Source organism: Opisthocomus hoazin, chromosome 2, assembly GCF_030867145.1.
Source record: "Opisthocomus hoazin isolate bOpiHoa1 chromosome 2, bOpiHoa1.hap1, whole genome shotgun sequence".
Taxonomy (NCBI): Eukaryota; Metazoa; Chordata; class Aves; order Opisthocomiformes; family Opisthocomidae; genus Opisthocomus; species Opisthocomus hoazin.
In genome coordinates this window covers 28,814,359-28,840,226 of record NC_134415.1, presented here as the reverse complement: position 1 = coordinate 28,840,226, position 25,868 = coordinate 28,814,359, and the positions used below count along the sequence as shown (strand labels likewise).

At 41.3% G+C, this 25,868-nt stretch overlaps 1 protein-coding gene across 3 annotated transcripts in view; it reads left to right on the top strand.

The window, feature by feature from the left end:
* Positions 1 to 12,710: 12,710 nt before the first annotated feature.
* USH2A (usherin) overlaps positions 12,711 to 25,868 on the top strand; it is a 389,400-nt gene continuing 376,242 nt past the window's right edge. For all 3 annotated transcript variants that reach the window (XM_075412995.1, XM_075412994.1, XM_075412996.1), the window contains exons 1-3: positions 12,711 to 12,785; positions 13,514 to 14,193; positions 20,326 to 20,491. In XM_075412995.1, the coding sequence (XP_075269110.1) occupies positions 13,673 to 14,193; positions 20,326 to 20,491 (687 nt within the window). In that variant the 5' untranslated portion in view covers positions 12,711 to 12,785; positions 13,514 to 13,672. The remainder of the gene's footprint in view (positions 12,786 to 13,513; positions 14,194 to 20,325; positions 20,492 to 25,868) is intronic.

The following is a 25,868-nucleotide window of genomic DNA, read 5'->3' as shown; positions in this document are numbered from 1 at the left end:
AAAGCCTCTCTATCTATGCTCAGTACAAAAGTCATATAAACCTATTCATCATGCGTTTTAAACTCTTACCTCATTCTATGTGCAATTGCTTAGTTGAGGCTTATTCCACAGTTCTTAACATTCTCCTCTCATGAATTAGGGTACTGGTAAATATTATCAAGTTACTTAACATTTAAAGCAAGCCTCAAGTGGAAAAGTAGTGTGTGAGAGTATTACTTCAAGTCCTATGTATGTATTTTTGGAGTTTAATACTAGATGATGCAAATAATTCATTCCTTGTCTGCTGTTTCAACTCGATCCAGTTTGATTTGGTGACAACAAAGTTATTGTGTGGTGTTTGTATGAAGGTAAATTTGACTCAGTCAAGGTATGTCAGGAAGAGAGGCAATGTAAGTATCCAAGTAAAGGAATTCCCACAGAGCAGATCTACCCATCACAGAACTTGATATTACTTGTTCACCTTGTTGACTTTCTAAAGAGAAGTTACAGGTTGAGAAAACATGGACCGAGTTACTGCCACAGAAATCGGTCCTCCACATCCAGGCTAAACTATATCGGCAACTCATCTGTGAATATTTTATATCCATATTACTCTGCAATACAGTCAAATAAGTCCTCTCCACTGGGGGGGTGGGAGGAGCAGTTTCTGTAATAAAAAGGTAGCGTTCAGTCTGGCAGCTTCAAATAGAAGGTTTTCAGCATCTTTGAAGTTCCCTATCGCTACTGTCCAGCCATCATTGTGGACTAACACATCAAACAGGTTCCACATTATTTCAGTGAAGCTCAGTGTTTTATTTAAATCTGTAAAAATGTGTCCTACTTCTCAGACTAGTAGTGTGTCGCATATATTTTATAGCCAGGAGTATTTGGCTTCACGGCTTCATGTGAAACAAACACCCTCGAGTTCCTGCTCCTCCTGCTATTTCTGCTCTCTTCTTGCATGTTGCTGTGGGTGATTTAGTTCAGGCTTCCCTGATGTACCAGTGGACACCCTCAGGAGCTTTACATGGCAGGGAGAAGAATCCCAGTTCTTGATTATAAGAGATTGACATATTGGTCACGAATGCTGAAGACTAGCAGGCATTTTCTACACAAAAGCCTTTATAGAAAATGCTCAAAATAAAAAGACTGAGAGTTGGGAAATGGAGCAGGGGGAAGACAAGACACTGTATCTTTTCAGCTCCCTTTTTGTTCTGTTTGCCTACAAGGAGATTTCATCTCATTGAAGTAGGAAGGAGCACTGGTGACGGGAAATGTCTGTCTTCAGAGGCAAAGAGAAGAGAGGCCAAGCCTGACACTGGAAGATGTGTATGACAGTACGTGGGTTATGGGGAGCAAGCACTTTGCCCCACTTCAGTTTTATTTATCCATTCCTTAAACAGATGCCCAGGAAAGATTATAAATCAGCTTCATGGAAGTGGGCTCAACCTCAGCACTGTAGAGCAGGAATAAATTTCAAATTGCAGATTTCTGTCTTCTTTCTCTTCTTGGTAATTTCTGGACTAATTTGTGATTAATTTTTTTCCTGGAAGTAAAGCTTTGGAAGACTGTCCTTTGATTTTTATTGCTTTAATTATCCCACAAATTGAGTATGATCTTTACATAGGGTAAAGTATCACAAAAACATCTTGGAAGCAAGGAAGGTAAGAACAATTTCTAAAATACCATTAAATTATCCTAAGAGGAACAACGTCTCCTTTAAGTCTGCACATGATAGGTGGAAAAAATCCTACATTTTGACCAGGAAAAAAGCTGGAACTTTTGTCAGCAGCTGCCTGTGGGCTTTATCTGGCCAGTTCTGCTGTCAGGGGGTGAGTCACACTGATTTGTGAATCTGTCAAAAGAGGAAGAATACTTAGAATCATAGAATCATAGAATGGTTTAGGTTGGAAGGGACCGTTAAAGATCATCTGTTTCCAACCCCACCTTCTGTGGGCAAGGATATCTTTCACTAGATCAAGTTGCTCAAAGCCCCATCCAACCTGACCTTGAACACTTCCAGTGATGGGACATCCACAGCTTCTCTTAAAGGCTTCTCCCAGATTGCGCACATAGTTTTACTTTGACACTGAACATTTCAGTTCAGCAGCTGAAATCAGAAAACAAAACAGAGAAACAAGACTTAGGCTGGGTAACCTGAGCTGTCTTGTTCTGAGTCGCACTGGAGTTCCCTACCCTGGGCTACCTCCAAACACCTTGAAGGCTCGAGTCGGCTTCAGGGTTTTCCATATTCCACTTCTGTTGTAGAACTGCTCCAAGTAAAACCATATCTTCTGGGATCATGACTTCCAAATTAAAATTTCTTTAGAGCTGCTACAGATACATCAATTTTATGTCCCCCAGCCCTTCTGAGTAGTTTTCTTGCAGATTTGTCAGGTTATTCGTACAAGGCCAAAGGATTGGATGCACTTGAGCAATACTAAATTGTGAAGGACAAAACTGTTTCCATTTCAAATTTTGGTTTTTGGATATCCAGGCAAACGATGCTTTACTCGGTAAAATAAACTGAGAAGGATGAACTGTAACTATGAACTTTCTTTTAATGTGCTAAATTATAATGGATTGACAGGATATCTCTTTCAATCCATGCAGCAGGTTAAGGACACATTTCCTGATGAAGAAACGTGATTTCAAAGTGCACTTGACATAACTACAACCAGGCTGGCCTTTGTCTGCGCCATAGCAAGCAAATACACTTAAAAGTGCAACCTAATGCTCTGCTCACAATGACAGTGAGGTCCTAGTTTTGCTGGGCCTCAGAGAAACTCTAGTAGTTACCAGTACTTGCACCAATATGACTAAATATCAGTGGCTCTTGTAGTTACAAAGCATTCTTGACCTTTGTATTCACTAACAAAAAAAAAAAGGAAAAAATAAGTTAAAGTTGTTTTATATCTTGATTTTAGGTATAACAGGGTTGGATATTGTAGGTAGAACTCAAATGGTATAAGAGGGTTCAAAGCCAGCAACCAATTTTGATGGCACTAGAAACTTTTAAAGCTTTTTCCTCAAATAGACAGATATTTTGGCTGCAAGAATAATCATGGAAGCTTCTGTCTGTTCTGAAATCACTCAGGTTTCTCCTTTTTATTTCAAGAGAAAATTCCCAGCAGAATAGACATGATGCCATGTAGGTGATCCACTCTCTGCCCACAAATAATGAACTGTCAAAGGTAAAAGGACCCCCCAACCTGTCACCTCTTCATCTGAACCCTGGTGCCACTACTAGCTCTCCTGAAAAGTTCATAAGCCTCAACAGAAGACTGGAGTTCAGTCCTCGCATGATGGCTGGCGAGATCAGAGCTACAGCTGGGATGGATTTTTGTGAACAAGCTTATAAGCTGAAATGAATCCGAAAAAGCTAACAGAATATCAGATTCTATTCTTTGAAGAATCTATTATCTCTATTTAACTGAAACTAGGAAGGAATATCACCAGTGATTTGTCATTTATCACAGATTTATCTCTAGGGTGGTCTACTGACGTAAGAAGGTTTTACTTTCTTCTCAATACAGTGCCTTACACATGAAACTTTCAAACCCTTGTTAGTTTTTCCACCTGTGGGAACATTTAGATTGCTATGCAGATAACTGGATAAATTTCAAAAGAAAAAATAATTTTAAAACTGAAAACTTCAATTGTTGAAAACTTCAGGAGTAGACAACAGAAGTGTCAAAAGGCTGGATGTACAGTGAAATGCTTAGAATACAAACCATGAAGTATACATCAGTCATAGTTATATGACCGAGTTAATTTTTAGTAAGTTTTAAAAAAGTTTAAAGTGAATGTTTCAGGGGTTTTTTTTGGTAGACAACTACTTCTTAAATAATTTGTGAGGATTAATTGAAAAATAATTGCATTCTGTAAATTTGTTTCAACAAAAGGTGTGTGTATTTGAAGGAGTTCTGGAATCTGAGTGACTAAGAAGTAAACAGCATCTTTTAAATATGCAAATAAGATGATTCATTAATAGTCATCTTATCCCTGAAAACTGGACTGTAATATGAGGCCACTTTCTCATTTATACTCAAGTTATGTTGATGTAATGCTTGTATCTTTAGTGTTACTTGGTAAAATTTATGTAATAAATCAGCATCAAGTGTGTGGAAGATGATGGTAGTTACTTCTCTTGATTCCAAATATTCAAATGCTGAAAAGGCATAAACATCGACGCTTGTGTAATTTTTTTGTCAAGGTGTCCTTGAATAAGAGGATTTAAACCTTGACACTGTTGCTTGGGCCCAAGCCAAGTCATGTGTCCTCGTTGGTCTTGAGGCTTTTCCTATGAACGCAGCTGTCACTCTCCTTTGCAGCGTATCCTAATGGGATGAGACTTCTCTGTCGAGTCCCTGGCTAAGGCTGTGGATATGTAGCTGAGGCTATAGGAACCCCTAGCTATTTAGCACCTCTCACTTGAGCTCGATGGTTTTTCATTGCTCTGAGACCAACTCTGCAAGAAAAATCTCTTAATTATGAGATCTATAAAATATGTATTAAGCAAATGAGCTTGATTAAAAATATATACATACATCATATTTAATATAGATTATGTGCAAAGTGCAAGGGGATCATTGCCTGCTGTTTAAACCTTCTCTATATGCATAGGCTGTATTGTTTTGGCAATATTGATAAAGCTAAAGCAGTGCATTCCCCAGTCTTCAGCTATATCAGTATAAGCATATTGATGCACATACAGTTTATTTCTCTTCCCTTAGGGAAACTGGGATATTAGATTTACCTTTCCTCAGAGATTTCAAAGAGGAGTCAATTGGACTGTGGCTGTACCAAATTGTCTGCATTTTTTGCAGACTCCTGATGAAAATTGTACTGACATTTGTGCATATTCATTAGGATGGTCATGAAAATGCAGTGATAATTCCGTAAAGTAGTTCTGTCTCTCACAAAACAAACAGAACACATTTTCCTATGATTTTGTCTATTTAGTAATGTCCTATTACTCTTATGCACCTACTCTGTGCCTCTCCCTCTGTTTTCTGATGCATCTGTTAAGATCGTGGGCATCATGTGCTGTGCCTTGTCAAGGAGATGTGTGTCATTACAGGTAGGCTGAGTACAGCCAAGAGGAATGTATCGTGGCTGAGCTCTGCCTCCTTTGCCATCAGTGGTATGACTAATTTAGATATCGCTCTTTGACTTAGCTAGTAGTTTTTGAGTGCCCTGTAGACATTTAAAATTCTTTGGGCCCTGTTCCCCTCTAAAGCCCCTGGGAAGGGAAAAGACACCAGGCAGCATAATGTCCTAGAAAGTCATGTCTCGGTCTGCAGAACTGGTTCAAAAACTGCCACCAGTCCTGGCCTTGGAAGAGGACTTTAAGGCTCAAATAAATACACAACCTGGGATATGTTTCCTCAAGGCATACTGAGACCATCTAAAAGCTTGCTGCATATGGAATGGGTGAGCCTGTTCTTGCCAATACCCTTGTACCTGATTTTGGCACTCACTTGACTCCTTGGTGAGTGGATTCAATCTGCTAAATCCTCTGGGCGGAGTGGGACTGCCCATTTGGGCAGCAGTCAGCTGTTAGATTGGTCCTGCTGCATTGTCTGCCAGCATCCTTTCCTTCCGATTGTCCTGACATACTGCCTATACTGTATCCTTATCTCCCACCGGACTTGCTTATCATGCTCTCTAGATTGCATTTCTTAAACTAGAATGAGGTTAAATCAACCTTTCCTCAAAGAGCTACTCCACTGGGAGTTTTGTGGAGAAAAACAATGGGATTGTTTCCTCTGCAGTCACTTCTCTTACCACGTGCTGTCGCCCAGCACTTTGAAGGACTTTCTAGTCCTTCTCCTTTAGAACATCTTCACCAGTAGAGATGCAAATCCATGATTCCTTGCTGTGACTATTAGATTGTATTTTCATGTTATTAATCCTATTTCTATTTTAGCTGACCATATAGGAAAGATTTATAAAGATTCAGGGCCCTACTATCAATTTTCCTTTGCCATGGGATATTAATTATTGACTGTGCTATAGCATTTCACTGGACTGGTCTGTTGGAGCGTTCAGCTATCATGAAATTTCTATTTTGTTTGGCCTTTAATAGTAAATCTTTTTGTAAGTAACTGAAACTAGATTTACTGCTAAGTTAAGCACTTTCTTGAACTTCAAAAAAAGGGTTAATTTTGACTTTTGACAGTTAAAATTCAGAAATTTTGCTGTACTTGGTAATTAGTTGGTATTTTGTTCCTTCCTGCACATCTCATAGTGCTTTGCTAACGTGACTATCAGTCTTCTCCATTTGTAAATAAGGAAACTAAGACACAGACACACACAGTTACTCATTTCTGAGCTCTGATTAGAATATGGATTTTCTGACTGTTTTGTTTCCTCTCCAGATAGCCTCACTTAATCTAGCATCTGAATTTTATTACGAGAAGGATGTCCATTTATTTTATTTAAACTAGTCTATACTTTTCCTACAATTCTAGAAAAGTACAAAATCCTACAGTGTATGCTAATGCTCCTCAGAATTTGCAGTATAGAATAAGGTGCACAAAATGACTTTATGCAAAAATGTGTATCCAGTTACAGCAGATATAATACTTGTTGAAGATAACTGGAAATAATGAACATCTCAAAGTTAGGATGATGAATAATGTTAATGTGTTTCACTCACAGGTGGAAGTGTAACGAGCTTAACTCAGTGGCTCTAGGGAGACCGCTGCCTCTTGAAATGCAACACACTTTTGAAATGATTCTTAGAGAAAAGTGGTGCCAGGAGCAGAGGAATTGCTACTTTAAAGAAAAGCGTGTGGCTTCTACAGGCACTGCATGCGTTTGAAAGATGGGACATGATGGCACAGGGGAACTTTGCAGCTAAATAGTACTGACGGTAAAGTTCTTGCTCCACATCAGTCTGAGGTGGAGAGAGGATCTGACATCAACTGCATCATGCTCGCAAGGCAGCCGTGTACTTCCAGGGTGGGAGGAGTAAATGAGGCACAGTTGCTGGAAAGGATTTGGAGAGAACTGTTACTTCAGAAGGCAATATTGCACTGTGCTGGCACAGGTGAGCTGTAAAGGGGTGAAAGGAAGGGAAGAAAACAGGCCTATGCCCAACCTGGGTGGTTCTTAGTTCCTCATGGAGGAGAGCAGATGGGGAGACAGCAGCAGCTCCTCCCCTATGTCTTGCTCTTGCTGCTCATCAAGGATCTCATTGGTGCAGCAGGAAGGGTTTAATTGCTCCTCCGGGCATGGGGAGACCTTGAATGTATCCTGTACAGGAAAGAAAGGCAGTCTGACTCTGCTCTGGAGATGATGAAGGTCCTACCTCACCATAACTGGGTCTACTACCCCAACAGCTAGACAAAGCACAGCCATAACAATTTAATGGCTCTGGAGTTTTTCCTCCAGGCCTCTCCTTTAGGACATTCAGAAAGACAGAAAGCCCTTGAGAAGAAAAACAATTTACCACAAACTTTGAAGAACTTTGGACTGAGGCGAGTTCAGGGTGGAAACTTTCAGAGGGAAGGGAAGCTGGATAGGAAGAGAGAGAGGAAAACTAAAGGTGGGAGAATTAGTGAGGACTGTGTGTTGTGAAGGAGAGGGATATGTTGAAAAGCAGAAGAAATTGCTGGGAAATAAGGATTCTGAGGGCAGAAGATCAAGGTTTGAGGGACTTGATGCTGGTTGAAGAGTTGGTCTGAACAGAAAGTGATAAGATCCTTACAGGAGCAAATCAGAGGAAGATGTCTGGGGAAGGAGCATGCCACAATGATAAATATGAGTGAATTTATTGTAGTGATTTGCAAGAGGCAACAGGAAGGGCTGTGAAATAAAAGTGAATTTAGAAGCTGAAGAAGGGTATAAATGCAGGATTTTTGGCAAAAGGGATGATAGAGGGGTGAAGTATTATGAGAACTGTCAAATATGAATTTTTAGGAAGAACAAGTGGAAGTTGAGCTTTTATAAGAGGAAATGATTCTGCTCATCTTGTATGATGCAGTCCTCAACTGAATACCAAGTTCATCTGTCTTCAGAAAAATTGCCTAATTATAGGAAATATGGACAAATCCCAATGTAACTTTCCAGTTTATCAACATGTATATGCTAAATCAAAGTTCACCTCTCGTGTTGTTATTTGAGGACTGTGCTGAAGACACTGGCTATAACTGAACCCAAACAGAGGAGAGGAGGCAGCTGCACAGCTGGAAGATCCTCTTTTAGGGTGGCATGGAAAGTTGGAAGATGTGGAATCATGCTTTGCTGAAAGAACGCTTGGGCAAGGAAGGTGAGATCAGCTTGAATGCTCAGTGTGGGAACAGGGTGCTTGTGCTTAATGATGGTAAAGCAGAAGGGGATGGAAGGGGCTGCCTGGTAAAGCAGCTATGGATTATGCAGCCATGAAATAGAGGATTAAAGAAGGTCTAAAGGAAAATGAAGAATAGAGGCAGGGATTTGACTGAGAGTCTGGAGAATGTGTTGATAATCAGCTGATGAAAACAGAAAATTGATTAATTAGGTACAGATAATGTACTGAAAGGGGCAGAGGCCAGAGAGAGTATTTTGTGGAGAATGGGCTGATAAACGAAAAGAGAAGCTGTTACTTGGACATGTCCTGTGCTGTGAACTGGCAGCAAAGCATATGATGGATTGGGGTGGGTGGACGTGTGGAGGAAATAACACGCTGTGGGGAAAGAAAAGGTGGGTTATGAGAGCCCAAGTGCTCCAGCTGTATAGGATGGCCCTTCCTGCTTAGACAGGCTATTCTTACAGCCTACCATGGCCATGCAAAAGAAAATATGCATAAAGAAGTCCTTGCAGAGGTTTCCTTTCACTGGATTTACCATGTGGAGATGTACAGTCTAGCTCAGTATTTTCAAATGAAGGAAGCCTGTAAAAACTTGTTGCCTAAAAAGCCTTCTGTTTCTGCCTTTCTAGTAACAAAGAAAGTTTTTGGCGCTAAAATAAGCGATGTGATGTACTGTACTTCTAAAGCTGTTAAAAGGCTCTTAACAGCTCAATAAAATACTTGCCGCCTCCTCCTGTGCTTTCAGAAAATTTTACTCCAATATTTATTTCACTGGCTTATACAGAATTTCCTCCCCTTTAAAATATAAGTTGTTAATTATTACTGGGTTGTCATGATCAACTCCCTTCCAGCTATTAAAATGTACTTGCATTGTAGTTTTATTATTACTTGCAAAATATTGGAAAAAATAATTTTGCTAGACAGTTAAATTTGAAATAAATATTGACTAGGCTATGCAAATGGATCTTTTATGTTAATTTCCTGCAAATATTCAAATGGTGTAGTTTTACGAGAAAAAGCACTCATAAAAACAAATCTTTATGAATATTCACTGAAAGTGAATTTTTAATTGTACACTTGAGTCTAATCTTTGAAAATCATGCTGTGTGGGTTAGTCTACATAGGTCCTTTCCCACAACAGCAAAAACAGTAGCATGTGACTAGCCAACATTGCACAAATACCAGTTAATATTGATATAAGGTGTGTGCAGAACATGACACAAACAGAAGCTTTCAATACACCGCAAAATTCTTCAGTTGTTCAGAACTCTTCATGAACAGAAGGCAAGACAAAACTGATCAACAAATCAGTTGTCAAGACTTTGCTCACCACGAATTAAAATATTATCTAAAAGCAGTTGTGACGGTGCAGAATGCCTGTGGTGTTTTGGAGAGAGAAATGGATTACCTGAAATTCTACCTCAATAGTTCCAGGTATTATGATTCTAAGGAATTACTGTAAGTTTTAAGTTGGTATTGCACTGCATAAGTATAAAACACAGACGCGCAATCTCCTACCAGATTATCAGTGTTACAAAGTCGAGCACACTGAAGTTAGGAAATGGTGGTGTTAAGTTTGCCCTGTCTGCAAACTTCATTAGCTCCTGTGGTTTTACCGTTTCCAACAAGATGCTCCACTGACCTCCACTGAGCATGTGCAAATTGGTATTTTTGAGGGCTTATAACTTGATTATAGAAAGATGACTTCTCATATCAAATTCCTGCTTCAGAGCATATAAATTTTAGATAGGCGGTCTTCAAAATTTTCCAGTCAGGACACAGACTGCTGTATAACAAAGTAGGCTTTATGGTTTATTTTCCTTAGTAACCTGCCCCAACCTCCTTGAGCAGTTAGTGGGTCCTGAGACTCTTCTGACCTTAGGTTAAGAAAACAGCTGGTATGGAAAGCTTTTTTGGATGACGCTATCTGCCACAGATAAGGTGTTGAATCATTAGGATCAGGCTCCCAGTTATGTCACAACTTTCTGATGCACGGCAGATTCTCTGATGGCATCTGTGCGGCTTAGAGCACTCCAGCGGCTATTGAAGGCTTTCTTTTCTGATGAGAAGAACAGTTGTAACAAAAAGCTTGAAGCATTCAAATTATATTCTTTTCCTTGAGCTGCAATTCTAATTCTGTTAAATGGGTATAATGAATTCTTCACAAGAATTCATTGCATAATACTATCACAGTTTCTTGCCTGGTAGGATTCCCTGTTTTCATATATGTATATTAAAGAGACTTCAAAACACACCTGTAAGCAGGATCCATAATACTTCCTGCAAAATCACTCTCAGGTTTTTCAGTTGTGGTATAGTTTGTATTACGTGCCTGTTCCTGGCTGCAAAGGCCTTTGGATCCTTTCTCATCTATTTAACCTCCTGCAGATAGTTTATTCTCTTTACTCCTCATGAACAATGGTGTCCTCGACAAAAATGTAGTGATCCTTGTCCTGGGTAATTGTGCTGTTGGCCTGCAATGAGGTTTTGCAAGGTTTGTACTATCATCTTTTGTATTTGGATGAAATATGCAAAGGGAAAAATCGCGATCTTTGCTGGGATGGTTATCTTTGGGGATAGAAGGTGCAACGTGAGTCAGGGCCATCTTCCCAAACCAAGCACTGACTATGAAAGATGCAATGGTGTACATGGGAGGTGGTGGGACAGTCAAGTATTTGCAGACTATAACAGAAAGTGCATTTTGTGATGACTCTGCTCTGCATTTCCTCTCGGATACCTGTTAGACCTGCAAGGATTCTTGGAGCAGGCCTTGCTGGTTGCTAGAAAGAGGTGGGACAGAGCAAAACCTGATTTTTGTATTTCAGGAATGCCACAGTCTTTGGCCACTTGGTAAGTTTCCATTTTTGTCAGGTGCGTGCTCCATGTTCCCATCTTGTTTGATATCCTGAGATGGTAGCTAACAACTTGGATTTTATTACTTCATTGTTTTCTGCCTGTTCTCTTTCCATCGCGTTCTGAAAGACCTGGTTTGTAGGTCTTTCGATAGGCACATCACATAAGATGTGCATGCGCTCTTACTGTTGTATTGTTGATGCCACTGTGGTAGCCTGTGGTCTAACTGTATTTCTCTAGAAATAATTTATGTGCTGAGGCGTTGCACCCTGCCTCAGACCAATGTTCTCCCCCTGTCCCTTCTGTGGTAAACAAAATTCTTTGTATTGGAATACTTTTGTAATTCTGATGACAGAGCTACAATGTTGAATGACTACCAGAACATGAAAACACTGCAAAATACCTGATGACACTTTAGCAGGAATTACTGTTTATCTTTTATGACCTTAGGAAAAAGATCTGTATTAAAGCAGAGATGTTCCAGGAGCGGTGGAGGAGCTTGTTTGATGCGGGATGAAGGGCTTGTTAAAATGCATTAAGAGTTATGACAGAGGACGATTTCTTAGCAACTGTGTATGTTGCCGAAGAATTTTGTCACTATGTAGCTAGCAGAAGTCCAAACATTCTAAGGTGACAAGTTACTGGAGGCTATTTCAACAAAGTTGTCAGGAAAGATACCAGCCAGGTTGCAGCTCAAGCAACTTTCACAATAAAGATAAAATTTATAGATGCTTTCTGTATCCTCAGGGGAGGTATTAATTGGTGCTTCTCTGTCCAGAAATACACATAAACAACCTATTGTAGCTCGTGCTCAGCTCACTGACAACAACTTTGCAGCTTGTTTGTGTTTGCTTTGCGTAGCCGTACCAAGGAGAGAAATGAGGTTGTCAGAAACGTCTGAATGCCCTGACAACGTTTCTTCTTTGCCTTTTTTTTTTTTTTTTTCCTCCTGTGGAAAGCATACCTGTGGCACGCATCAGCTCTCGCTATGCTCTTCCCTTGGTTCTCGGACTTCGAACTCCCACCCTAGGTCCAGCGTCTAAAAGAAATTCATTCCCCTTTCTCTGACCAGTGGAAGTCTGACCCTAGAACTCTGAGAATCGGACCCGGAGGCAACTCCCTCGCTGCTCCCCAGACTCCTCAGGGCAGACCTCGGCAAAGGCGGCCCGCAGACGGCCTCGCACGCCCCAGAAAAGGCGGCCTGGCCCCCGCCGACGCTGAGCCCCGGGGGGCAGAGGGACGGCCGCCCCACAGACCCGCAGCCTGAGGCGCGGGCCCGCGGGAAGCCGGGGCCCGCCCTCCGCAGGCCGTCCGCTCGCTCCTCCTGAGGCGACGAGCGGCTGCCCGGGGCCGCGTCGTTCAGTATTTCACACCGCGCACCCGAGCGGCAGCGAACTGGCCTCCCGCGGGCCGCCCTCCCCACCCCCGGGGGAGCGGTGGGTGGAACGAAGGAGCCGAGCGCCGCGGGCAGCCACCCGCTTGCTGCCGCTTTAAAACGCGGCGGGCGGGGGCCGGCGGGGCCGCGGAGGGCCCGGGCCGCGGGGGCGGGGAGGAGGCCGCGGCGTTGCTGGGCGACGGCGGGCGGCGTTGCCGCGGGGAGCCGCCGAGGCCGCGCCGCTCTCCTCGCTCCTCTCCCGGGCGGAGTAAACAACGGGTAAATCAACTTATTTATCGGCTGCCATCGCGCGGTTCGCCGCCTGCTCCTGCCCGGCCCGCCGGGGAGCCCCAGCGCAGGCGTTCGCTGTTAGAAAGACCCACACGGGACAGATGGGGAAGGTGGTTTCGATCAGCTTTGCCGAGCGCTGAGATGGGCGGCGGGGTAAGGCACGAAGCGGGCCGTCAGCTTGAGGGAGGGATAGATAGCTCCATGGCGGGGGGGTCAGGCAGGCAGCCAGCCCGCCTGGGGAGCGGAGGCAGGGGGGTGTCCCTCAGCGTGCCCTGAAACAGTGCGGTGGGGATGGCGCCGAGGGGGTCCTGGGCAGCGACGCGAAGCTGAGCAAAGCGCCAGGCGATTGCAAATGTGTGAGCTTCAACCAACTGGCTTGAAGCTCTCAGGAACGGTGTTGGGGCGCTGAGGTCGCATGCCCCGGTTTGCCCCCTTGTTCTGTACCCGTTCCCTTAACGCACAACGCTGAGCATCAGCCTCGCATGACGCGACTGAGCTGGGATGAACCCCCCTCAGCTGCGAGCGTGTGCAGGCTTGAGTCGGCCTAGTGCCATTGTACTTACTCAGAGAGACGCCTTGGCCATAGCCAGTGAAGGTGCAGGTGGAAATTTGGAAGGAGAATTCGAACCCTTAAATTCCCCAGCGGGGCATTGCCTCTGCTGGTACGAAAGGGCATGTTCCTTCCACGGACTGTGTCTGTTTTCTGTGGTTTGCAGATACCATCTGTCACCCAGGTGTGTTTCGCTGGCCGGAAGACGTGGATGTCCCCTGCGACTGAGTCCTCGCATGGGTGTTTTGAAGATGAAATGCTACATAAACTCTTAAAGCTTACCACCTGAGGACATTGCTACCGACATGGACATCATTATTTATTTATGGATGCTTTAATCAGGAAGAGCTTTTTTGTAAACATGAATTGCTGGGCTCTTTCCTTGAGGTGTCGTTTCTTGTTTCATGCTATTGAAACATTACTCTTAACTTACTGTGACTCCTTTGTGTTGGTCAGCTCTCAGGGACATTTCCCTAGGCTTGAAAATGTGGGAGCTTTCAAGGATGTGTCAATCGTGCCAACTCATGCCACTTGTGGGCTGCCAGACCGAAGTACTTTTTGTCATAGCTCAGTAGCTGTTGAAAGCATTACGTCCTGCACCCAGAGGTTTTGTGTTCAGGAATGTCCATACAGGTCATCGCCTTCTTCCTACAAACTGCTTCTTTCAGAAGGCCTTGGTACCTGTGTCACGGAGGACAAAAGGGACTTGCATCCAGGGTCCTTCAGCAACGCTTCCAGCTTTATTTTTCGTAATCACAAAGATTGCTTCTCTACTCTGCGTTCTCCGAGGCTCACAGCCTCGTTTACGTTAACTGTATGGTTGAAACCTGAGCAAGAAGGTGTAATGTAAGTAGTACTGAAGGTGTTTACTTTCCTGGTGCTCTTAAAAAAATTGATCATTGTAGTCACGGTCATTATTAGCAAGCTATTTAAAATTTTAAAAAGGTACAATGAGAAACCATGACGTTTTAAAGCCGTATTTAGGTTGGGGTCTTCGTAAATGTCAAGACAAGTAGGTTCAGTTTCAGTGTCGTTGACTCAGATGATAGTCGAATTGCTTTCAGTGGGAGGTGTTCATGCATAATGTGCATGTCTATTCTCAAAAATCTAAATTTGTATTTCTAATTCACATTCCTTCTAAAAGCTGCTAGAAAAGCATGTTGTCAGGGGTTTGTGCTGTTGCTGCTTTCATGACGGAAAAAAAAGATCTAAAATTTTAGGAATCCCCAGACACAAGTTTAGCCCTTAAAAACAAACAAGGAGAACCCTCAAATCCTCCAAAATGAGTATTTCAGAGCTGTGGAAGAGTGGTCATAGTTTTTCTGGAAATCTAAGGAATGTTGACTGAACGAGAGGCAGTGTTGCTACTTTAACAAGAGATTCCACTATTCAAACTGCTGGTGGAGTTTCACCAGATGTTCACCAAATAGACGTGGCTAGGCATACTCCCTCTCTTATTTGCCTACATGTCACATTTTTAGCAAATATTGCTGTTGTAAGCAGCCCTTCAGCTTGCCTGAGCCTTACTATAACGTAAAACTTGCTTTTTGAAAAATGCATTGCAAACCCTGCAAAAGAAGTTCCCTTCAATCTGTCACAAAATGCAGAACCTCCTATTCTCCCTTACCCTGGCTGTGCAGATCTTCTTTAAAGAGAAGCACACAAAAAGTATAGTACATTCCTTTAGAGCATGTCACAAATGTTTTTGTACTTGTACTTAGAAGGAAAATAATCGTCTACTCTGTTGTAGCATCCTTGATACTTAATTTTCACGCTGCTGTGAAATAGTAAGTTGTCTGGGAGTGTCAAAATCATCAGAAACAACAGAAATGTCTAAAATTGTAATGATATAGGTAAAATTATAGTCTGCTTTGTGCAAGGAGAATTGCTTTCAAAAAAACAAACCAAGTTGTAGAAGTCATGGTTACAGAGGGGAAATAAATGAGATCTGCAGAGCAAGAGTGACTTTAGTTCGAGCTTAGGTTGAATCAGCTCAGCTGAAGGCATGTGTAGGGGTGTCTCTGGAGCTTTGGCCTAGTGTCTTTTATAGACAGCATTTTCTATATAGCGTTTGAATCTTGAATGCCAGAGAGTCCATTCCTGGGGTTGTCCTGTGCCAGGAGTTCCTGTCCACACGCTTGCGGGCCTAGCAGAGTCTTGTTCAGCAGAGCATATGCCAAACTTGAAGCAGAAATGTCCTCCTAGTTCCCAAGCAAGCTGTTGCAGTGAAGCGTTGAGTGAGAGCCATGAAACTCTTTTGTCAATGGGAGAGGCTTCTGCTTGCATGGAGCCTAAAACAATGAAATGTATGTCCTTAGCTTCAAATGATGAAGCGCTTTGCAGAAACCAGGCTTTACCTATGTCTGATTATCCATGGATTAGTGTAACATATTAGCCTCCAATTGCTACTGTGTTAATAACTACACAATGTACATATTCCTGTTCAGTGGGTTTTATAGACCACTTTAAAATCTTAATGTTTTTATTCGTTTCTGCTGCCTTGTGAGATTGCTGCGACTCAACATGCAGAAATGACAATGGTAGAGCCCAGTCCTGAAAATTGAAGTTGGACAACAGTTATTCCAGTGGTCAGGATGATATGCCACTGTCCAGACTCCTTTTTTCACTGTTCACAGAAAGAAGTATGTTAATTTTTTGTTCTTTGTAAAAGAAATACAGAGCTCCAGTTATGGTGAAACAGTAACTGCACAGAATAACCAATGAAGCTCAACTCAGAAGGCATCCTACAAAAGAAAAATAGTTTAACAGCAAACTAAGATGTTTTTCCTTTTATTGTATTGGTTTAGAGAGTCCTTCAGGTTGGCAAAAGGAGTTTGACTTGCCAGATGCCCTGTATTTTGCAGTCTCTGATGGAGAATTGTCCCTGTTAGATACTGTTTGTGAGACCTTTTAAATCCCATTATCACAGCAGGAGGATGTCTCTCGGAGCTGGAGCTCATTCTAACAAAGTCTTTGTGCTGCCACCAAAACACTAGGAACATAAGCCAGAACCAGCTCCTCTTTGTACCAGTAGAATAATGGAAAGTTTAACAAGGTATTTTGTTTACTGGCAAAGTGCTCTTACATCAAGTACAGCAGACCCGTGGTTTTTGGACATGCCATACTAATGTGTTTCTTCGTGCTGAATGTTATATGATCTGGCTGCTACAGAGTGCTTAGGAAAGAAGCTAGGAGTGTTGCTGTATAGTATCCCGTTGCACCCTGGTGAAGACTGGCATTTCTCTGCTAGGCATGTGCTCATGTAAGAGAATAGCAGGATTTTTCTGCTAGAAGTTACTATGCTGGCTGAAGTGAGAGATATGGATGTGAGGATCCAAAGTCTGAAGGCCCTTTAAAAATTGTGAAGTTCTGGGGGAGCAAATGTGTGTGGATAATCAAAGACACCAGGAATTTTCTTCATCAATTTCATATACCATGTTTTCTTATTTGAATCTGGGAAAGAATACACTTTCATACAAAAAGAGAGGAAAGTCAGGTCATGTTAAGGATTTATTTGAAGCCCTAATATTCTTTGAAGATGTATAACGTAGATATTTGCAGGTATGCTTTTAAAACACTGCATCTTGGAAATCTTGAAGAAAAGCACGAGAATAGTGAGAAAACACTGACATTTATACTCCGATCTTTAAATTTACTTTTCCTTTAGGAAGTGGGTGCAATAAGTGAACAGACCTGTTGTACCTGAATTTTATTCTTTCCCCCCTCTCTTACTGCACGTACTCATCAGCTAATATGCTTTCAAAAAGCCTGTGCGTAGCCTGTAAGTAAGCCTTAGCACAATGTAGGAAATTGTATATGATGATAACCCTTTGCAATGGAATAGAATAAGATTACGAGTAGAAGTTTAGCATATATGAATAATTATTACAGGCAGTTTATATCAATTTAGTGTAAACTGGGCCAACTGGAAGTTTGACAACCGGAAGACGGTGGTGGGAAAGAAATCATCTGGGGCCTTTTACATGCAGAAGGGTTATTGGGGGGAATGATCTGATTGTGAAGTGCACGTTAGATGTGTTTTTTAAACTCTATTTATCTGAAGGACTAAAATCATGTCCTGTTACTTTATATCCATTCAGATGTTTTACATTAGGAGTTAGACTGGAAGGGGGAGCTGCCTTAAGATACGTACGTCCGATTTTGAGCCCGTGCAGATGTTCCCATTTCCCAGTGTTCCAGTTAATGTGTGGGGATCACCAGTGCAGCCATGTTAGGTTCTCTAGAATATTGTTCTCTTTGAAAGCTGACCAAGCAGATTTGTGGTGTTTGCTTTTTCTCTCTTCAGCCTCACCATAGAGAATTGTGTAGTCAGGAATTGGCTCTGTGGGACTGCAGGTTACCAGAAGTTGGAAACTTCAGAAAGAACAGTGGTTTTTCTCTGTAATCATGGCTGGAATGAAAAATCGTGCTCAGGGTCAGAAGTAATGCTTATGCCTATTTTACCTATGTTAGCCCTAGTTTGGGATTTTTTTCTTCCCCCCCCCCCCCAGTTTTCTGCATCTTGATTTTACTCTTTCAGTAGTGAGTCACAGTTCACATTTGTTCTTTCCAGTTTTCAAAGTGATGTACATCAAGGTCGCTTCCCTTCTTAAAGTCATGACACCTTTGGGGATAAAAACAATGTGGGGATGTTTGTTTTAGATAACTAAAATAAACGAAAACTGGATTATCCAATTATTGTTTATCCAGGAACTGGGTAAATCCAGTTCCTAAATATTTTGATACTTAGCTGAGCCTTCCCTCACATTTATTATCTAGCGAAACTAGCGTGTTTACAAGCAAACAAAATGCTGAAAAGACCAGTCGACAATATATTAAGAGACGTGGTTTTAGTAAGGTTTGGAAAACAGAAGACTGCATTTTGCAAGTTGTTTTATTGACAACATTCCAGCAGGCTAAAATGGTAACAGTTAAAATTAAAGTGAAAACAGCCATTTGCAGCCAATATTTCTCTTGGATTTAAAGGTGAATTAGTGAATAATGACAGTACTGAAGAAAAGTCTTTTTGATACTTTTCATTTATAAATGCATAGTAGGTGAAGATACTTATTGTAGATAAGTTTTTTCTTTTTTTTTTCCTGAAATAAGTCTAAGTAAATCTTGGTCTCATACAGATTTTATACACTTCTCTCTTGTGACTTAGTGCACTAATTTATTCTGGTGTAACTGTTAAAATATTTGGATTTTCTTTGGTCAGTAAATTGGGGACTGGATTGCTCAAGCACCTAAAATGGGAATGCAGAACTTTATAATTTGTGTTGTACCAATGATTACCTGAGTAAAATACATAGCTGTTTCACAAGCACATATAGCCTATGCTTTCTCAGGACCCTTGACATCACGATGATTGGGCTGGCAAAAAAATTTCAGCAACTAATTATGTTATGTGGGTTGCTGTGGATGGTATTCTTTGTACCTTTTATGTCAGTGTTGCAGTTGATATTGATTTGAAATCTTTGTGGGGAAAAAACCCTAAGAAGTGGCTGGATAGCTTCCTTGCATTGCTCTGGTGCTATTAGGTCAAAGAAAGGCTGTGTCAAAGGGAGAGTGTAGGGTAAGCTGGTATTGTTGCTACCTTACCTGGACATATTTGGTGGAAACATGGAAGACTTGTTTCCAGAACATGTCATTCATACTGCTTTTTGTGGTTACATTACATTTGCTTTGTTAGACTAAGAAAAATGGTGCCTCCATAGGATGTACTATGTTGCGTAGCTTTGTACAAAGTGTGCAGCACAGACCTGCGCAGTGCTGGCCAGCCGCTGTGGTTTCTGTCATGGAACCCTGAAGAATGGGGCAAAGTGGACCCCTCTTCCACCCCCAAGTGAACTGGGGTTGCGGACACTAAATAAAAATGTATAGAATCACAGAATCATAGGGTGGAAAAGACCTCTGAGATCATCAAGTCCAACCATCAACCCAACACCACCATTTCTACTAAACTATATCCTGAAGTGCCACATCTACATGTTTTTTAAACACCTCCAGGGATGGTGACTCAACCACCTCCTTGGGCAGCCTGTTCCAATGTCTGACCACTCTTTCAGTAAAGAAATTTGAAGTTTTTCCTAATATCTAATCTAAACCTCCCCTGATGCAACTTGAGGCCGTTGCCTCTTGTCCTATTGCTAGTTACCCAGGAGAAGAGACCAACACCTGCCTCACTACAACCTCCTTTCAGGTAGTTGTAGAGAGCAATAAGGTCCCCCCTCAGCCTCCTCTTCTCCAGGCTAAAGAGCCTCAGCTTCCTCAGCCTCTCTTCATAAGACTTGTTCTCTAGACCCCTCACCAGCCTCATTGCTCTTCTCTGGACATGCTCCAGCAATTCAATGGCTTTCTTGTAGTGAGGCGCCCAAAACTGAACACAGTACTCCAGGTGTGGCCTCACCAGTGTCGAGTACAGGGGCATGATCACCTCCCCTACTCCTGCTGGCCGCACTGTTCCTGATACAAGCCAGGATGCTGTTGGCCTGCTTGGCCACCTGGGCACACTGCTGGCTCATATTCAGCCGGCTGTCGACCAGCACCCCCAGGTCCTTTTCTGCTGGGCAGCTTTCCAGCCACTCCTCCCCAGGCCTGTAGCGTTACATGGGGCTGTTGTGACCCAAGCGAAGGACCTGGCATTTGGCCTTGTTAAAACTCTTACAGTGGGCCTCGGCTCATCGATCCAGCCTGTCCAGATCTCTCTGCAGAGCCTTCCTGTATCTATATATATAAAATACATATTCCTATATATATACATAACTCATAAATTAAGATGGAAAATATCTTTGTTAAAGTTCTTTTACACATAGTACATCCTGTGACTTTTCACTGAGCATCTTCTCAAGAGCTGTATTTTTAACGTGTATTTTAATGCATTCTGGTTAGCATCACTTTACAGGATAGCACCTTGGCAAGAATGTGTATATGTGTGTGCCTCTGACCTTATGTTATTTTTCTTGGTTATTTCCAAAGGTGTGTGATAGAAAAGGCTGTTGATGGGAAGACTGTGTTCAAACTCACAATCTCTGAGAAAGAGACCATGTTTTATTATCGCACAGTAAATGGTTTGCAGCCACCAATAAAAGTAATGACACTGGGGAGAATTCTTGTGAAGAAATGGATTCATCTTAGTGTGCAGGTGAGTAAAATAAAAACCATTTAATATTTGTTGAAATACAACATTAGTGTGAGAATGCTATAACTGTATAAAAGGGTGAAGTGGGGGATGTAAATGATAACTCTTGAGTCTTGTAGGTAAGGATCTTAATTTGGGAGCTCATTTTGAGATGGTTGCTAATTTTGCACTGGAAAGAAATGCTGTGCCCATTCTTCTGAACAAACAAGACAGAAAATTCTCACCCTTAAGAACACAAGTATTTGGGGTGAAGAAAAGCTGCTACTTTCTAACATTACCAATAAATCTTGGGGCTGTGAGATTATTTTCTAAAAAAGAGAATGTCATCCTCATCTATACATGCTAATGTACTTAAGAGGTGTGTCCCATTTAATTTTAAAAACTTTTTACAGTGCGCATAAGTAAACATGTAAGACTTTGTGCAGGATCAATCAAGCTAGTAAGTTACAGAGCAATTACCTTTTATTTTATAAATATGATACAGAATTGTTAAGACACAACCCTTGTCTTCTAAAAGTCTTCTGTTTACATAACTTTTTAGTAAGTGTAGAAATATCCACTGAGGATAAAGCAAAATGGAGTTTGTTAAAATTTAAACTGTATGTACAAAAATCAGTAAACAAATACAGAAGAAATTAAAATTCAGTTATTTTCATGTCTTGTAATTCCCAGTAGATGCTCTAGTAAATTCTATTTGTAAGCCAAGTTCAACTAATAATTATAAAACATAATTATCAGGTTGAAATGTTTATCTTCTCCTTCCTTCATTTCCTTTATCCATTCTATTAAATATCATTTGGTTTACGGTGCAATCAAGAATAGTTTTGCTGCTTTCTTGAAACTTGCTAAAAGGTATTGACTGTGATTTGGATTTTTAGTGCTGATCTTGTCACTTGGAAGAAGTATCTAAGCTGACATCTTGATTTTTTTGCAGTTTTCTTTTTTCCGGGATAACAGCATGGTAGTGCGAATAAGATTTTGGCTGTTGGATTAAAAGAGTGACCTTAAGGTAGAACTAATGAACTTTACACTTCAAACACTCCAAGGGTGCTATATTACTGGTGCTGCTGTCAGCCACATTTTGAACTAGCCTCGGAAACTGCTAAAGCCTGGGATAGCAAAGTGAGGAATGAAAGGCCTGGATTTAAATACACACACACCTTAAACTGTATTGCAAAGAACCTTCAAGCACTGTAAAATTTGGTCCTTTGTTTCTTTGGGGAAGGTTATTCAATACATAGCAGGAGTAAAGTGGTGTATCTTCTAGACCCTCAAAGGGACTGCAGGCTTGATACCTTTTCCAAGTTTCTGAGGCTAGGGTAGAACCTTACATTCTGTGATTTGTGGTATTGTAGGATTCAACTTCCTGCTAAAGGTCTGGCTGTGAAACTTTAGGCAAAGGTTTTTTTTCTTTTTTAGCAGCTGTCCAAAAGCATTTTTCTTAATAAATGGAGAAATTAATGGAAAATAAGAATATGAGAGAGACCATACAAAAATATGCAAAAGTAACATTCATATGGAAGTGTCTGTGTCTTCAGAAAATAATACTATTTGATGATGATATGTATTTATATATCATGATGATAAGTATTTGAATATAGGTGTTTCCTTAAGCTGATGAAAAAGTCTTCTGAATATAAAGCAATATGTAGTCTTACAGACATTAGTAATTTTAGTTAAAGGCAGTGGGAGAGCCTGGAGTTTACACCTAAAAGTCCCAGTCACCTGATCTTACCACAAGTGTGGCTTTTGATTTCTCTTACTAACCAGCCTTCTCACCAGGTGATGGGCACGGCAGCGTGGGGAGACCCTGCTGTGGGCTGCAGGGCAGCTACCTGGGGCAGAGGCAGCAGAGAGGGGCGGAGTGCATTAATGGCTTACTACTTCAAGCTTTTCCGAGTAAGTCAGACCATGTAGACTTCCATGCTGTCTTGTTGAGGTGAGACTGCCTCTAGAACCTGTAAAGGTTTAGCAGTCTCATTTCTGTGTCACTGTTATAGGCTTAACCTTTATTTTCTAGCAAAGACAAGCCCTAGGACTGAGCTCCATGGCTAGTAAATTAGGAAAGTTCACAGTCATCCTACAGTCGTGCTGGTTTTGAAGTAGGTGTGCTGCTATCAGTGTAGTTGCTGTATAACCTCCTACAGAAACAAAAAGGAAATTGTTGTTGGATGTGAAATGTCGTGGATATTGTGGCTGTGATGTTTAGCCACAAGCTATGAAGTTTAACTACCTTTTTAGGTACTTTGCAGAATTTGAGGTGTTGTTTGTCATTCTTTTTATTGGGGAGCTATCCAAATGTGGGTGAGTTGTCCTGATGTGTCAAAAAAAAAAAAAAAGTATTCACACTTCTTTGTCGGCTTGCTTGATATGTTTTTTGGACTAAAAGAAAATAATGTTTGTGAATGTTCTTTTATGGGGCAACTAAGTACTGTTTGTGATAAGACAGTTGAAAATGTGGAATGGATATTTCCATGCATGTAAAAAAACTTGTTTATGTGGAAAAAGGGTAATTAAAATAAAAAAGGGGGAGCAAATAGCAGCATTGCCATATTTGGAGTTGTAGGACCCCTAAAAACCCCATCTGTGAATTTGAGAGAGAGGGGGTTGGGATGCGATGCCGCTATGATAAACAGAATTTTACATAAACTATGCATGAAGCATAGTATGCCAAGGTATTCAGATTATTTTTTTGAAAATTATGTACTTTTACAATTTTTAGGTAATATAATTCAGATACTGGTGGTAACTGAAGATATATGTGATAACAACTCTTTTGTTTATAATGAAAATGTTTTAACTTTATGCCAGAGGTGTAGGCATCTAACCTATTGGTACTTGGACTGGTTTCCCAAAAATCTAAGTTAGAAGGGTTAAATGCTGCAGTTGATATCCCTGGCCTTCCATATGCATGACTTTTCTAGTAGATGAAGCATATTTGGTCCTTGTTTTCCCTGAGACTACAAAACTTTTTAACAGTGTGGCCTTTCTCTTAGATTTTGTAGTGGTTTAGGTCTGTGTAGCAGTGGGTCAAAATAGTTACCTTGTACATTGTATTGGTTATAAGTATGACCAGATATTCTCCAGGGTGTATTGCAAAGAACTGTTCAAAGCCGTGAACAGTATTGCGTGTTTTACTGGTTGACAGGGAGGAAAAAAAATTTATGGCCTGATGCCTTGTTGCTCAGTGACTGCAGACCAAATTACAGGTACGTCTAATTTGGGGTGAGTGTGATTCAGGACAAGTTTTTTACTGAATGCTAGCACTTACTAATATGGTTAGCAAATGGAGGTGTCTAATGAGTCCTGCCCCTGAGAAAAGAGCAATACTTGTTTGTTGGCTCACAGGAAATTTGTGTCTTGTTTGTGGGTGAAGGATGGGGTAGACTGGCTGGCACACCCAGTGCCATCAAGGAATTGGGGATTGAGGCACGAGGCTTTGCATGCCAAGTTGGTGACAGGAATAATAGAGAAGGAACACTGTGGGATTTGGTTTTGATAAGTGTTTGCAGCAGATTGGTGAATTTTTGTGTTTGGTTGTAGTTTGTGAAGAGTGTGTGTGTGAGTGATGTAGCTGACCATGAGAGAGACCGCTCTGCCAAGGAGCTAGGGTTCAAGCCCATCTCTGCCTACTATGAGACTGATGCAGACCAAAGGTCTCCAAAGCCAAGCAGTCAGTAGGAGCTGGGAGCCTGAAAACAGGGGAGTTCCTGTGGTCAGTAGGAAAAACTGAATTATTTGTGCATAAATGCTAGGCAACAGACACCATGACAGAGGAGTGTGAAGTACTGGTTGCAGATGTGAAACTAAGTTTAGAGAGAGCAGATATATAGTAGGACTACAAATATGTTTGGAATTCAGGTATATGCCTATTTGGGAATGATAAAAATGAAAGCTGAATGGTGGAAGAGCACCAAATAGTCATTAAATGATAAGAGGGAAGGAAAGAAGAAAGGACAACTCAGACTGAAAATAATTCCTTTGGAATAAAATAATTCTAAGGGAAGAGAAGGCTAGTAACTGAATTCTACTGAGGTAATCTAGGAATTTAAATCCTTGGGTTTGGATTTAGATGTGTAATTCATTAGAGAGCACTACTACTAAGAATTGTGTCATTGCAGAGACTTATTCTCCAGTTTGTAGCTGGGAAAATAAAGTTCTGCTACCAAGAGCAGGACCAAAACATTCCTGTATGTTCTGCGTGAAAGTTTTTTTCATCAACTAGTCACTGAAGCAGAAGGTCTGGATACCAGATTTATTTAGTGATGAGGGCATTATTAGAGATGTGGGCGTCAAAAATAATGTTACGTATTTGTAACTAGATTCAGATGAAATAGAAGAATAAACAGTTCTTTGGTTCTGTGGGTAGACTTCTGGGTTTCAAAGAGAGCAAACAAATAGGACTATTTTAATAAACAAGGTGAACTGCAGAGCCCAAAGATTGAATGGAAAAAGGGCCTGGAGGTTATTAAAAATAACAGAATTAAGAGGAATCTCTGCCTTTAACACAGGAAAAAAATGGAAATATAATGCCCAGGCTTATCTGAGTGAACAAGCACCTTTGCAGTTAGAGATGGCAGAGACTGCAAGCACTGGGGAATGGGGAAGCAAATTCACAGAGAATGCTATGTAGGAATAGAAATAGAACTGTAAAAATGTCAAGCTGAATTAGACTTTACAAAGGCTGCAAAATGGTGAAAAGTTCTTAAGATTTTTTGTGTGTGTGTGTAAGCAGGCAAGACCTGTGTACAGTGAAGGTGTGCTTGAGATTAAGGATGATTTGGGTAAGGTCCCCAAACTAAATAAATACTTTGCTTCTGTTTTCAGTAACGATAACAGTCACAGAGCAAAAACAAGCGGGGTAACAGAAATGAATGTATGGAAACAGAAGTGATCATAAAGAGACAGAAACATGAATTTGCAAGCTTATTGTATACATGCTGATGCGATCAGATGGTCTTTGTCCAAAAATTCTGAAAGAACTGATATATGAAATCCTGTGACAAAGAGATATTTTATGCAAATCTACCAAGTCAGAGGTGGAGTGATAATGCTTACAGTTAGGAAGAAGAGTGTTATGCATTGTTGCTGGCCAGCAGCCAAGCACCCAGTCCCCCCTCATCCCCCCCGGTAGAACAGAGGAGAGAATAGCAATAGCAGAAGTGAGAAAACTCATGGGTCAAAATCAAGACAGTTTCACAGCTGAAGGAAAGGGGATGGCAGGGGAACAAATGATGCAAATGCAATCGCTCGCCACCTTCCACAAGCAGACTACTGCCCAGCCAGCAGCCACCTTGGAAGTAAAACTCCTGCCTCCCCAAAGTCTTCCTACTACCCCAGTTTTTATTGCTAAGCATGAGGTTGTAACAGTAGTGAATAT